A 13,395-nucleotide genomic window follows, 5' to 3' on the forward strand; every position below is an offset into this window, starting at 1 on the left:
CAGCTCATCAGCCTGATGCTCACTTCCCCCAGGTAGCGTAGTAACATAAAACTTTATTTGACTCCAAAGTATGTACCAGTGATTTACAAAGACCATCTTTTAATACTACAACTTTAAAAACAGGTCATAATTACATTTAAGATGGACATGTTAAAAACCCATTTTACAATATTTACCCCTCATAAAAAAAACCCACAATATAATGATATAAGTTACAAGTCCATTTCAGAAGCAAGATTTTGTCCCCAAGTGGCCAGAGATATATATATATACACACACAAATATATATATGACGTGTAAGTGCACGAGTGACCTGGGTGTCTTGGGAGAAAAAAGCTGCTTCAAGTGGAGACTGCACCAGAGCAGGGCTGAGGGAGGCTGAGCAGGAGCCAGGGTGGGCGAGGGCCAGGTGCCCCCTGCACACCTGGCCAGATGTGGAGGTAACTTTTCTATTTCTTCCCTTTCTTGCTTCACACAACAGGACTTTTGTCAGTGTATTAACAGTGCTGAATTCAAGTGCAGAGCCAGTGGTGGTTGTGCCTTTCTGCTTGCCCTCAGCAGTTCTCCCAGCCTATTCTGTTCTTGATTCTTATAAATTACTCTGATAAGAAGATGCTAATTCTGTGAACAGAATGTTGTCCAAGTTTCCCCTTGCAGAGCTCTTTGTGTAGCAGTAGCAGGTGAGCTGAGACTGCCTTTGGGGGGAGGTTAAATGTGACCTTGCTTATAAAACCCCAAAACCAACGGAATTAATCCAGTTTGTCCTAATTGCATTTATTATAAACCAGAAACTGCCTGCAGCCTTTATCAGCAGACAGTCTGTGACATTTATTAACAGCCTCAAGTGTTCGGTGAACTAAATCTATGTGTGTTGTACGTGTGGGGTGAAGGGAACAGGATTCAGGACGTTCTGCAGGGCTGCTCTGTGCTCCAGCCCACGCTCCAACCACGAGCCACAGGGCAGCACGAGCCCTGCTGCAGATCCCTGACCACCCGGGAAGGACTCACCTGTCACCACATCCCACTGCAACTTTTTGGTTCTATTTGTGAAACATCCCCAAAGTGCCCCCTTCTCCCCAACCGTCCTCCCCTGCCCTCCTTCCCCTGGGATTTGTGGCCCCTCTGGCCCCGACTTGTGCCCGCAGTCACTGGAGACAGGCGTGTCCCAGCAGGGTCAGTGCTCTCGAGCGGTGACGCCGGGGCCGGAGCAGCGTTCTGTCCCTCAGGCTGCCCCTGGATGTGGCACTCAGAGCACGGGGCAGCCCTTCAGGCCAACAGTGCCCCGGGCAGCCCCGGCTCGAGGCAGGTCCACGTGCCTCTGGTTAATCAGCAGGTTCCTGACACAGCCCATGTACTGAGGGAGGGGATGTAACATCAGCCCTGTGCTGGCCTTGTCTGTCTCTGCAGAAGAAACAGGAAAAAGCAGGCATTAGTCTGGCAAAGGCTTAAACACCTCTTGCTTGCACACCAGGAATAGCATCTCTCTTGTCCTTGGGGTATTTCATCCAGGAGCACATCTTTGCCAACTCACCTGGCAGCCCCCCCAAGGAGAAGGTTGCCCTTGTGCTGGGTGCAGGAGGCTGGCTGGGTCCCACTGTGTGGTTGCCTTCTGTGTCCACATCCAACTGGATTGTGTTTTTCCTTTTGGTAACTTCAAAAGAAAACAACAGTCAGTGCTTCCTCTTTACCCATGGGGTAAATACCCACCTCTAGCTGGCTGGACCAGCCTGGCTAGCCTAGACCAGTGCTAGAGCAAGAGCAAAACTGCCAGGAGGGTCAAAGAGCCTGGACCTTGGGAAATGCCCAGAATCTACACAATCTCCCCCAAAACCTCACCCAGTGCAGGCTGAACAAGATGAAGGCTGAAAATAGAGCTGTGCTGAGATGGGGCTGCAGCTGTGCCCCCAAAAAGGGCTTGATGCAAAACAGCGCTGCTCAATGGCTGCAACACTGAAGGCTGAGTTTCCTGTCCAGGTATGAATCCTGCAATCCCTGCTCCCAGCTGTGGGCTTGGAGCCCTTTGGACACACTCGACACCAAAGCAAATTGGGCTTTCACTTTAAGCTGGGCACAGTCCAGGATGGATCAAGTCCTGTGGCATGCCCTTGGCCTTGCCAGCAGCTCCATGAAGTGGAAAAACAACCTGTCTCTCCCGCTTACCAGAGCTGACAGCACTAAGAACAGGCAAGAATTCTTGTTAATTAGGAAACTGACCTCATGGCACCTACAAACTCCCAAATTAAGTGCACATGGCAGGGGGATGGGGCTTAAATTGCTGAGCCTGGCCTTGTCCTGAGCTCCCTTAGGAGATGTGGGCTGAGCAGAGGCACAGAACCAGGGCAGCTGTCACCTCACCTGCAATGGTGTGCCACTGCCCGTCACAGAGAGCTGGGAACGTCACTGATGCTGAGAACTCATCAGCCCCAGCACCTGCTCTCACAGTGACCTGGGGAGAGACAAACCATCAGAGCTGGAGAGCTGAGGGACAGGCAAGAGACACCCAATCCCTCTGAAAACCTGTGGGGAAGCTGCCCTCCCAGTACCTTGTTCTCCTCCATGTAGAGCAGGAGATGGTGGCTGCTCCTCGTGCTGATGTGGAAGATGAGGCCAGAGGCACTGCGGGGACGGACCTCCAGCGTCACCTCCAAATCCTGCTCAGTCATCACTGCATCAGCTGGAAGAGAAATGCCACTGATGAGGAGAGGACCAAGGGGATTCCCATGGAATAGGATCCTCCTCGTCCCAGGCCGCGATGCAGTACCTAAGGTGATGGAGCCGCCATCCGCAGCGAAGAAGACGCCGCTCTCCAGTGCACCCTCGTAGCACGGCGTCACCCCAAAAGTGCGTGAGGGGGGACCCAGGGGCCTCCCGTCCAGCTGTGGGTTCCTCAGGCAGCCATCAAAGCTGGAGGCCGATGCAGCCTGTGGAGAGAGGCCACTGAGCAGAGGGGACAAAAGCAGGGAGGCACAAGGTGATGCCATGGGACTGGGAACAGGCTGAGGGTGATGCCAAGGGGCTGCCAAGCCCTTACCGGTATGTGAGCCTTGGCTTTTCCAGCTGGGAGCCCCCCCACATACAAGGGGGTCTGGGCCACAAAAAGCCCTGGGGTGGCCACCGCAGCACCCTGGGCTCGCAGCCCATCGATGACCAGCTGGGCCCGGCTCTGGTCTCTGCTGAAGAAGACCTGCACGGAACAAAGGTCATTACAAAAACTGGGGGGTTCCTGGATTGGGAGGAACCCCAGGGCTGTGCCCAGGGAAAGGGGGGCTCAGCTCAGAGGTTCAGCCAGCCCTGGGCTGTGATTTCACTGTCCCCTTTGCTTTCCTGGGACTGCAGTACAACCGAGAAGCACTGCCCAGAGCAGAGCTGCCCTGAGCCAGCCCCTGCAGGGGCACTGCTGGGTCCCGCTCACCGTGTGCCACCGCCGGTCACGGTACTTGTCCTTGCTGCGGATGCGCAGCCGGCGCCTGCCAACGTCCAGCAGGAACACAAAGCGCCCGTTGGAGACAAAGAGAGCCATGGAGGAGCCCCGCTCGCCCGCCACGTAGAAGAGCAGCCCACTGGAGGAGTTCAGCTTCACCTCCAGCGAGAAATGGGACCTGCAGGGACAGGGAGTGATGGGAGCACCCGGCCCTCCTGCAGCTGCAGGGGACACATGCTTCCAGGCCATGATCCCAGGGCCAGGTTGGCACGGGGTGGGCACAGGGTGAGGCTCACCTCCACCTGAAGGAGGCCGGGATCTCATCAAACTCCCAGCGGCTGCTCGGGGTCCCCCCGAAGAGGAAGGTGTCCCTGGCAGCGCGGGGCTGGGGCTGCAGCCGGCACAGCCCGTCCTGGCCATGGCGGCGGCCCTTCAGCACGGGCTTGCCCGGCACCTACGCAACGTGCACCAGGGAATGGAGTGAGGGCAGCACCCCTGCATGTGCCAGCAGAGCTGAGCACTGGCATCAGAGCAGGATGAGGAGGAGGGTGTGGGGAGTTCTGGAGCAGTCGGTACCTTGGGTTTCCGCCTGTCCTTCTTCGGAGCGACTCTGAGCTGCTGCGACTGCTCGCCCAGGGGACAGCTCATGGTGACATTGATGCTCTCCACATTCTGCTGCAGGTCCACCACCATCTGTGGCTCTGACATCCTACACACAGAGAGAAGAGGCCCTTGTCACACCAGCTGGGAGGTGGGAAGGGGCTGAGCCCTGCTGTGTGTGAGCAGCACGGTGTTGCTCACCGCTTGACGAAGACGTTCCCGATGCAGCCGGTGAGGTTGCTGAGGGCACCTGGATCTGCTGAACCCCCGAGCTGGAAGAGCCCACGCCCGTCCTGGCGCCGCTGCCGCCGGCTGGGGCCAGAGCCTGTCCTGGTGTCCTGCAGCTCGTCATCCACGTACAGCCGGAGCCTGGGGTGGCAGCAGGGGCTCAGCAGGAGCCTGTGGGCACCCCGGCCCCCCAGCAGCACCCCCGGCAGGACACGTACCCACGGGCATCGCTGTAGAACGCCACGTAGTGGGCCCTGCCATCCGCATAGGCACTGCCAGTGGTGACTTTGCTTCCCAGCAGGTTCAAGGCCAGATGGCCTCTCTGGAGGGACACCTGGCACGTCCCCTCCTGCAGAAAGCATCACCCAGAAGCTCAGCAGCTGAACACCAAGGAAAAGCCCACTTCCCCACTGCCCCCCAGGAGCTCAGGGTGCAGATCTCACTGCAGATTCGCATCCTGGCCCTACCAAAATCCCCTCTTTCCCAAGGGGGAGCAGCACCCTCCCCAGCAGCACCACTGCTGGGATATCAGGGGGCCTGCAGGTGCCCACCTGGGTGGAGTGGTGGTAGAGCAGCCCCTCATGCTGGCTTGTCTGGAAGCTGAAGCCGCTGTAGAAGTCCCGCAGCCCCGGCACATCCGTCAGAGCCAGGGTCAGGTAGCCGTGGCCATGGACGCTGACCGAGCGGGCAACCTGTGAGAGACAGCACAGGGGCAAGGTGGGAGCCTGGCCCTGGCTTTGTTGGGGTGCTGGGAAATGAGTGAGAAGCTCTGGTTCCCTGCTGGGTCTGGCTGCTGCTATGGCCAACCATGTGGAGCAAGCACCTCACCATGACCCCTCTGCACTGGAGGTTTATGATTATTTCTCTGTGAGTGAGGGGAGACAGGGCCTGTCCTGGGGGTCCTGCACTCCCTGACAGACCCTTCCCCAGCATGCTGGCCAGGCTGCCAGGGCTTTGTGCTCACCAGGAGGTCCGAGGTGCACCCATAGCTGACGCCCACGGTGCTCATGCGTTTCAGGTCGACGTACTTGCCAAGAGCCTTCAAGCCCTTCATGCAGCCCCGGATGGGCCCCCCCGTGGGGAAAAGGGATTTCAAACTGCAGGAGAAGCAGACAGTGTTAACAGGGACAGCCCCAGGCAGGGCACAGCCCTGGGCAGGATCTGGCAGCTCTTCAGGCAAGGTGACTGGAATGAATTGTGATGGTCACGGGTATCTCTGGTGTCAAGGCTGCTCTGAAACACGCAACACGGCAAAGAAGGACTTGGTGACACCCATCAGCATCTCATCCCTCACCAGGGACGGAAATGTTACCACCCTTAAAAGCTCAGGATGATGGACAGGGAGAGAAAAACTTCCCCCATAGTTTCAGCACGGTTCCAACAGCCCCAGATGTGGCTGAGAAAGGGCAAGGGCCACCAGCAGGGACTCGAGTGGAACGTGCTGACTGTCCCACCCCACTGCAGGCTGGACCCACCTGGGGGGCAGCACAGCTGGGGGCACACCCCCCAGGTAGTAGGAGACAGCGTTCTCCAGGGAGTTCTCCTGCTCCACCACAAAGATGGTGAGGCGCTCCACCCGCACCAGGATGCGCTTCTTGTTGTTCATTTTGAGGAGGAAAATCTGGATCTGGAGACAGAGTGAGAAATGGTCCATCAGTCTGGGGCAGTCTGTCCACTACAGAGGGCAGGGCAAAGTTAATGTTAAAGTCTAGTTAATGGCTCAAGGAAAAAGGCTTGCAGTCCTTCACCCCTCAAAAACAAGAGTCCATGTGCCTCCCCACCCTGCCTGAGGAGCCCTCCCTCCAAGTGGGCCCCGTTCCCCCTTACCGCTTTGTTTGTGGTGCTGCTGATGGTGAGGAAGGAGGAGTTGCTTGGTTTTGCCATCTCCAGGCCAGAGCTGAAATCATAGTAAAGAGCCAGCTTCCCATCCCGGATGGCCAGACACAGGAATTGACCCTGGGGGAGGCAGGATGGACACTCAGCAGGTATCCAGGATGCACCTGTGGCACTGAGCCCACCTGCCCTTTAGCACTGGTGGGAGCAGGTCCCACTTCCAGTGCCCTGGTCACAGTTATTTGGGATTTATCTTCAAACAGCAGCCCTGTGCTGGGGCACAAGGTTAACACTGCAAGCTGGAAACGCTCCTTGCAGCACTGCCTGTGCCAGTGAACCCTGGACCAGCTTGGATGGTCTCCAAGTTCTGGGGAGCCCCTCCAGCACCAGCCAAGTGACTGCTGAGAGGTTTGAGTGCAATCCTCTCATGGCTTTTAACAACAGTGCTGAAATCCTGCTCCAAGCAGCCCTGAGATCTCCAAAGCTCTCCTCTCCCCACTGTCCCGAACTGGGAACGCCAGCGAGCATGCCTGGGATTGTCCCAGCCCACCCACTGAGGGATGAAGGCTCCCCAGGGGAGCAAGCACCTGCCTGGTTCTCCAGGAAGAAGATGATGCCGTTGTAGGAGACCACCCGGATCTCCTGCTCGAAGCGCTTGGTCGTGCCGAACTGACTCTCAAACTTGATCTCCGCGTAACCGGTGCCATCGAAGTAGGAGCCGTCAGTGAGCCAGGGGTCTCCTGTGGACTTGGACCTGAGACACACAAGAGGCATCAATCCCAAGCTGTCTGCCAGGCCTGGAGCACACAGAGCTGAGGTCAGTGCCCTGGGGCAGGACTGCCCACCTGGCACAGGGTTTCTCGGCAGCCGTGTCCAGCTCGAAGGTGTGCTGGAAGTTGTACAGGCTCACCACCTCCTCGTTCAGCGTGTCCAGCTCCAGGCACCCGCGGTAGTTGGGATAGCGCAAAGCAGGAGGAGGCTGGGAATGAAACCCAACAGTTAAACAGATCTTCCCTCCTGTAAGAACCTCCAAAGGCATCGCTGACACCTCCTAAAGCCCGCTCCCCCCTCCCTGCTGCCTGCCTCACCGTGAAGCTGGAGGGGTAGCCCCCCACGTAGAAGACCACGTTGTGTGGGTCCAGGTTGAGCAGCCCCTGCTCTCCCTTGGCCACGCTGTCTCCCTTGATCTCGTGCACCCTCTGCCTCTCCACGATCACCGACATGTGTCCGTACTGCAGGATCCTGCAGCAGGGAGGGATGGTCAAGGCCAGGGGAGACCCCCAAAGGAGCAAACCCTGCCCTCCCTGAGCAAAGGCCCTACCTGTTGATGCTGATGGTGACAAACTGCTCCCCGATATCCTCATCGACACTCAGGGAGGTTGGTTCCTCGTCTCCCAGTTTGTAGATCCAATGCACTCTGTGGTCCTTGAGCACAATGCCCAGGTAGTCTCCAGTGGCCTGAACTCAGGGAGAGACAGGGCTTCGTGTTAGCATTTGGGACAGGCAGGAGCTCTCCCTGATGCTCCCAGGGCTGCACTGGACAAACAGCCCCTATTCTACTCCCCACCCAGGCTGACAGCTGCATCCAGGGGCTTTGTGTTCCCCACAAAGACACTCAGGGGCAAGGTGAGGGGCTGATGTCCAGGCATGGACATCATAGATGCACCAAGGGCTCACTCCACCCTCTGGCCCCATCTCACCTCTTGGCTGCCCAGGTACAACACGAACCGCCCCTCCTCTGCCTCGTCCTGCCGGCTCCTGGGCTCGGGGTTTTGGATGTAGAATTTGAGGGATGTGTAGGCTGCTAAATCCTGCAGATTGCTGGGCATCCGGACCTGCACCCCTGAGCTGCCATTGAACTTCATGGGCACTTTCACCTGTAGGGAGAGAAGTGCAGCCCTTGTGGCACTGAACCCGCTGCCACCTGTCTGGTCACTGCCAGTTCTACCAAACCCCACGAGAAAGGGACCCTGCCTGGTGGCCCCAAACACCCTCCCCTTTGCATGCTACCCTCAGGTAAGCCCTCCTACACCCCAGGCCTGCAGCACACCGTGCCCAGCTCTCACTCTCCCCTGAGCTCACCTTGCTGGCGGCGTTCCTCGCCTGTGTGATGAGCTGCCGGATCCTCACGATGTTCTCTGACACGGTGGCATTTTTGTTCCTCCTGTTCTCCAGGCTGCTCAGCTTCTCCAGCAGCAGAGGAATGGTGCTTTCCAGGCTGGACACTGGGGTTGAAGAGGAGCCAGGAGTTTTGGAGGTAAGCAAGGAAGGGAAATGCGAAATTCAGGCAGTTTGAGAAATGTAAGTCACAGCAGTGGTAGCTGGGAGCAGTCACAGAGAGATCCCCCTAAATCCATCAGCCTTGAGGGGGTCTGAGAATGCCCCAGTGCATGTAACCTCTTGCAGTAAAGCTACAGGTGATACAGACATTGCAGGAGAGGTTAAAAAAAAAGGGCCAGGACTTAAAGCATCCAGTGTTGGCTACCTCCCTCTGCTCTTGACCTGGAGCTCTGGGGGTATCTGTGCATGCAGATAGCACACCAGGCTCAGCACTCACCAGATTTCCTGGCATCCTGGACTGCCTGGTTCAGATCTTCATTTCTGAGGCCTCCATACTGGTCCTTCCACTCATCCAGGTTCTTCTTCATGCTGCTCAGGGTATCCTCCACTCTTGCAGCTGTTTCGTTGGCCTCAGCAGCAGCTGCTTTGGCATTCTGGATTGTGTCCTTTGTGTCCTCTGCAAAGAAAGAAATATCTCTGAGGTGTCCACGAGCAGGCAGGAAGCACCCTTGGGTCACAGTCAATGCATAGAGAAGGGAGCAGAGAGAATCAGTCCAGCTACCCCAGAACAAACCTTGCTCCCTGCCCAGCATGTCCTGCACAGCCTGGAGCTGGGTCAGGAGCTGCTCCTTCCTTGCACGGAGGTCAGCCAGCTTGTCCTTTGCTGTCTGCAGAGTGCCATTAATAGCTGCAATTAAAGAAATGCACGTGCTGTTTGCTGGAGCTCAATCCAGCCCAAAGGACATCAGATCCTGTGAGAAGACTCTCTCACCCCCATTGAGTTTGCTCTGCTGTCTCCTCGCAGCCTCCTCCAGGCTGCTACTGTTCCTCTTCAGGGTTCTAGAGGTGGCCCCGAGGTCTTCTGATATGACATTCTGTGAAACAAACATGGGACTCTGAAGAGGAGTTCAAATCTCTGGCTCTGACTGCACACAAAAATGCTCATTCAGACAACTGCAGTGGAGTGTGACAGGGAGACCCAAACTGACTCTGGCCTCAGCTGTGGCAGACTCTGCTCTCAGAGACAGAGCACAGGGCCCACGGGCCAGAGGGAAGGGAGTTTGTTCTTTGCCTGTCTTTACAGGGCTCCCCACAGCACGTACCCTCAGGGCCTCGCTGGCTGCCTTGTCAGCATCGTGGGCTGCTTGCTCTGCTTTCCTCACAGCTTCAATGATGCTGGCGTAGGCATTGGAGGCATCGACCGCCCGCTGGATAAAGCCATCCTGGTTTGTGTCCTGGATAATGCTGTGTTGGAAGATGAAGCCATCAAGTCCATGGAGAACACTCAGGCTCTTGTCCATGCCCCCACACACAAACCCCTCTCGGCTCCTCAGCACAATGTGTGCTCCAGTAGAAAACTGGAGGTGATACTCTGCTGTTCCCTGCCATGGTGGGGCTGCAGTTTCCCCAGCTCTGGTAGGACACAGCCTGACTAGAGAGGGTCAGGACAGGTGCCTCACCCAGACAGGTTCCTTGCGACTTCATCCAGGAGCCGGGCGTGCTCCTCTGCCTGCTCCACGATGGGGATCTTGCTGCTGGCCGGGGAGAACTTCTTGACCCGCTCGGTCAGGGGCAGCTTCGCCCCATCCAGCAGCGCCGCCAGCTTCTCGTACGCCTGCAAGGACACCTGTCACTGCTGAGGACTGCCACACCTCCCTCTGCCCACGCCAAAATGTCTCTGCCACTCACCTCCTTTGCACGCTCCATCATCTGCAGGAAGTCAGAGATCTGGGCAAGGGCGTCCTTGGCCATCTGCAGGGTCTCCTGCACCAGCGCATGCTGCTTTTGGAGCTCCCGGCTCTTTTGCTGGACACAAAGACCCAGGGTTAGGGACCAGCAGGGCTGGGACAGCCACCCCTCACTGCATGGCCAGGAATGTGGTGAAGATCTACCTGACTCTCCTCCAGGTTGTTTTGGTTCAGGCTGTTCAAGTCCTCTGTCTGCCTGGTTTTGTTGACGGCCTCGTTGAGGGCATCGCGCAGATCCATGAGCTGGGAGCTGTGCTGGGCCAGCCGCTCCTGGATGCTGCTCACCAGGTCCTGGTTGGACTGCCAGCGGGCGTGCAGCTCGCTCCTCACCCGGTGCAGCACTGCAGAGGGGGGGATGACAACTCAGTTCTCCTTCCTGTGTTAAACAGACTCTTTCTGTGCCTCTAAAGCTCCTGGTCTCACTAGGCACGTATCAAGGCCAGAAGTGACCACCTTCCATCCCTCCCTCCTTCTCAGCCTAGATAACACATGATCTTGCCCTTGACTGTCTCCAAACCCTCAGTGCTGGTGAGAGATGGGATCTCTTTCAAAGACACAGCCATGCCTGAAAAGCTCCAGATGATGGAGCAACCCCACCTAAGGCCTTGATTACTTCCACTATGAAAAATTACTTATTTCCAACAAGAACCACTTTATAATTCCAACTTTTATCTGCTGAGTTGTTTTGACAGGTCCTGTTAATCAGAAGTGTTCTCTTCCTGCAGTGCCAGCATCCCTGCTTGGGCTCACTGCTCTCACTCCTGCAAGGATGCCCTCAGGACAGCACAGCTACTGTGGCTGCTGGCTGTTACTGTAATGGGGACAGCAACTAGGAAGAAACAGAGTGTGATTTATTCCCATCCATGTGTGGTGTGAATACATCACATAATAATGGTGATTCCTGGTTCTAAGTGTTGTCATTTTTGTTCATCAAACAGAACCACCCAGTTAGTTCTGCCTTAAGGGAAAAGGAACTACAAATTATCCCACTGGAGTGTCACAGAGGACTCTGAAACTCCTTTTACAATTGCTGGGGTGCTTGGTTCTTAGCAGTGCTCTCTAAACACGACCATCATATTCAGTGTCTGTGTGAGCTCCAAGCCAGACCCAGCAGGATCTGGGCAGCCCTGGGCCATTGAGCTGGACTCACACTTCTGTGCCTCCTCGTGCTCACGCCTTGCCAGCTCCTCCTGGGCTCCCAGGCTCCTCTCCTTCATCTCCCTCAGCATCCTTTCCACCTCAGCCATCTTCTGCCGGAGCTCCTCGCTGGACGTGGTGCTGGCGTTTGCTGCCCCGAACCTGGCCATCTGCCGCAGCAGGTCTGCAGAGAAACCACAGCCCCTGACACACTGACCAAACCAGATCCTTCACAATTCCCTGAGGTCCTTCTCCTCACAGACCACGGACAGCTTTCAGGCAGCACTCAGACAGCAAATTGCTTGAGATCACCCAGAGGCAGTGCCCCATGTTTCTGCCTCCTTGGCACCACCAGTAACACACACTACATCCTGAGCATCCTTCTGAAGCTTTGCCTCCCCTCCCAGATCCAGCCACTCTGTTTTGCTCAATCTCTCCTGAAGCTGCAGTAAAGATTGCCCCCGTTTAACGCATTTTAGTAACATTTGTGGAAGTTTAATGTGTTTTTTCCCCAGACTTGTGTTTAGCCAAGCAGCTGAGACTCACAATAAGCCTGGTCAGAGTAAAAACCAGGATTCTGCAGGGATCTTAATCTGCATTTTCCCTTGCTCTCTCCATGGCTTTTTTTAAGCACTGCAGTACTTGGCAGTGGTTGAAACCAAGAGCATGGCATATCACAGTGAAAAAAACCCGAAGTGAAGACCCTTCTTGACATGCCTGCAATGTCCCTCTGGATGCTTTGGATGTGCAGCAGGAGCTGTTCCCCCCTCTGGTACATGTCCCTCGTGTGCTGCTCAACACGACTCGCCTCTCTGTGAGTCATGGTCATCTGCAACAAAAACACTGGTTTAGCTCGAGTATGAGATGGTATTTCATGTGATTTGTCAGTGGGACTGTTGCTCCCAAAAGGCACACAAGGCTTGGGAATGTGCAGCTTGTGAGGTCCTTGAACGGACCTGCCCCATGCTGCTGTCCTACAATGCACTGAAGGATGATCTTATTTAGCACCTTCAGAGAAGCACAAGTATTAAATACAGCTCCAATGCATCAGGCTCTGGACACTGGAACAATCCCAGCACCACAGAGTTCAGCACTGTTCTGTGCTCTTAACTCAGGACAAGCCCCTCTTGATCAGGACCCCACACCTGGGTCCTGATCAAGAGACAAGGGGCTGCAGTCTGGCTGTTGGTAACACACAGGGGCAGTTTGTCTTTGCAGCTCTCTGGGGAGGTATGTCATCAAGTAGAGATTTTTCCCTCTCCCTAAGATTAGAAGCACTTAAGCAGTTTATAAATCAAATCAAATCAAATCAAATCAAATCAAATCAAATCAAATCAAATCAAATCAAATCAAATCAAATCAAACCTTGCTCAGTTTGTAAGTTCTCTGAAGACACAACTGCTAGGTTTTATACTGGATATAGATTCCATCCATGATGGACCCAGATGTTTTATGTTCTTTACCTGTATGCCCCTTCTATAAATTATAGATATATCTTCTATAAAGGATACTTGATTGAATTTACTTTTACTGCTTAAAGTTGTAGCCACCTCAAAAGCAAGCAGTAAATCAAAAACTACCACTATCACGAGATGTTTAACAGCTCTCTAAGGGAGAAAAGCAGGTAATCCATCTTGAGCACATAACACTGCAACTTAGGTCTGGTCGAGCAGAAGATCCAACCTGTCTGAACTAAGCTCCCCACAACCTTCAAAGCCCTTGGTTTGGTAAAAGGGGGACTTGTGTTCTGGCAAAGAAAGATGGAGAAATACCCTACTTTGTGCTGCAGTGCATTCAGGTCCTGTGTGAGGTCCATGTTCTCATCCTCCAGCTCATCAGCCCTTTGCCTGACCCTGCTCATGGCTCGGTGGTACTCACGGAGCTGGTTCTAGGAAATAAAAAAAACCCAAGAGGCTAAATCAGGCCAGCTGGCCAGGGAACATGGGCAGGAGGTGATGTGAAACCTTCCACATACAGCAATGGCCATTATGGTGCCGTTGAGGCCGTGGAGGCGAGCCCAGGCGATGGAGCTGGCGTTGAGGGTGACCAGCTGGCCACGGATGGACGGGAAGGACATCTCGATGCTCTGCAGGTCCTCCAGCAGGAGCAGGACACAGCTGTCACACACTGCAGAGGAACACAGCAGTC

At 55.4% G+C, this 13,395-nt stretch overlaps 1 protein-coding gene across 1 annotated transcript in view; it reads right to left on the reverse strand.

Annotated features, from left to right (window-relative positions):
- Window positions 1-79: 79 nt before the first annotated feature.
- The window catches only part of LAMA5 (laminin subunit alpha 5), an 85,749-nt gene continuing 72,433 nt past the window's right edge, over window positions 80-13,395 (reverse strand). The window contains exons 49-80 of the mRNA XM_058850337.1: window positions 13,223-13,374; window positions 13,025-13,135; window positions 11,965-12,076; window positions 11,261-11,431; window positions 10,255-10,451; window positions 10,052-10,168; window positions 9,823-9,977; window positions 9,466-9,607; window positions 9,135-9,237; window positions 8,937-9,050; window positions 8,640-8,819; window positions 8,165-8,307; window positions 7,783-7,959; window positions 7,404-7,540; window positions 7,171-7,324; window positions 6,928-7,061; window positions 6,674-6,836; window positions 6,077-6,205; window positions 5,725-5,876; window positions 5,214-5,346; window positions 4,801-4,941; window positions 4,468-4,598; window positions 4,223-4,390; window positions 3,998-4,130; window positions 3,718-3,875; window positions 3,413-3,599; window positions 3,032-3,184; window positions 2,762-2,921; window positions 2,544-2,674; window positions 2,356-2,446; window positions 1,532-1,651; window positions 80-1,401 (exon numbers count right to left, since the gene is read on the reverse strand). Coding sequence (XP_058706320.1) covers window positions 1,247-1,401; window positions 1,532-1,651; window positions 2,356-2,446; window positions 2,544-2,674; window positions 2,762-2,921; window positions 3,032-3,184; window positions 3,413-3,599; window positions 3,718-3,875; window positions 3,998-4,130; window positions 4,223-4,390; window positions 4,468-4,598; window positions 4,801-4,941; window positions 5,214-5,346; window positions 5,725-5,876; window positions 6,077-6,205; window positions 6,674-6,836; window positions 6,928-7,061; window positions 7,171-7,324; window positions 7,404-7,540; window positions 7,783-7,959; window positions 8,165-8,307; window positions 8,640-8,819; window positions 8,937-9,050; window positions 9,135-9,237; window positions 9,466-9,607; window positions 9,823-9,977; window positions 10,052-10,168; window positions 10,255-10,451; window positions 11,261-11,431; window positions 11,965-12,076; window positions 13,025-13,135; window positions 13,223-13,374 — 4,604 coding nt within the window. The 3' untranslated portion in view covers window positions 80-1,246. The remainder of the gene's footprint in view (window positions 1,402-1,531; window positions 1,652-2,355; window positions 2,447-2,543; window positions 2,675-2,761; window positions 2,922-3,031; window positions 3,185-3,412; window positions 3,600-3,717; window positions 3,876-3,997; window positions 4,131-4,222; window positions 4,391-4,467; window positions 4,599-4,800; window positions 4,942-5,213; window positions 5,347-5,724; window positions 5,877-6,076; window positions 6,206-6,673; window positions 6,837-6,927; window positions 7,062-7,170; window positions 7,325-7,403; window positions 7,541-7,782; window positions 7,960-8,164; window positions 8,308-8,639; window positions 8,820-8,936; window positions 9,051-9,134; window positions 9,238-9,465; window positions 9,608-9,822; window positions 9,978-10,051; window positions 10,169-10,254; window positions 10,452-11,260; window positions 11,432-11,964; window positions 12,077-13,024; window positions 13,136-13,222; window positions 13,375-13,395) is intronic.

Source organism: Poecile atricapillus, chromosome 15 (assembly GCF_030490865.1).
Source record: "Poecile atricapillus isolate bPoeAtr1 chromosome 15, bPoeAtr1.hap1, whole genome shotgun sequence".
Classification (NCBI taxonomy): domain Eukaryota; kingdom Metazoa; phylum Chordata; class Aves; order Passeriformes; family Paridae; genus Poecile; species Poecile atricapillus.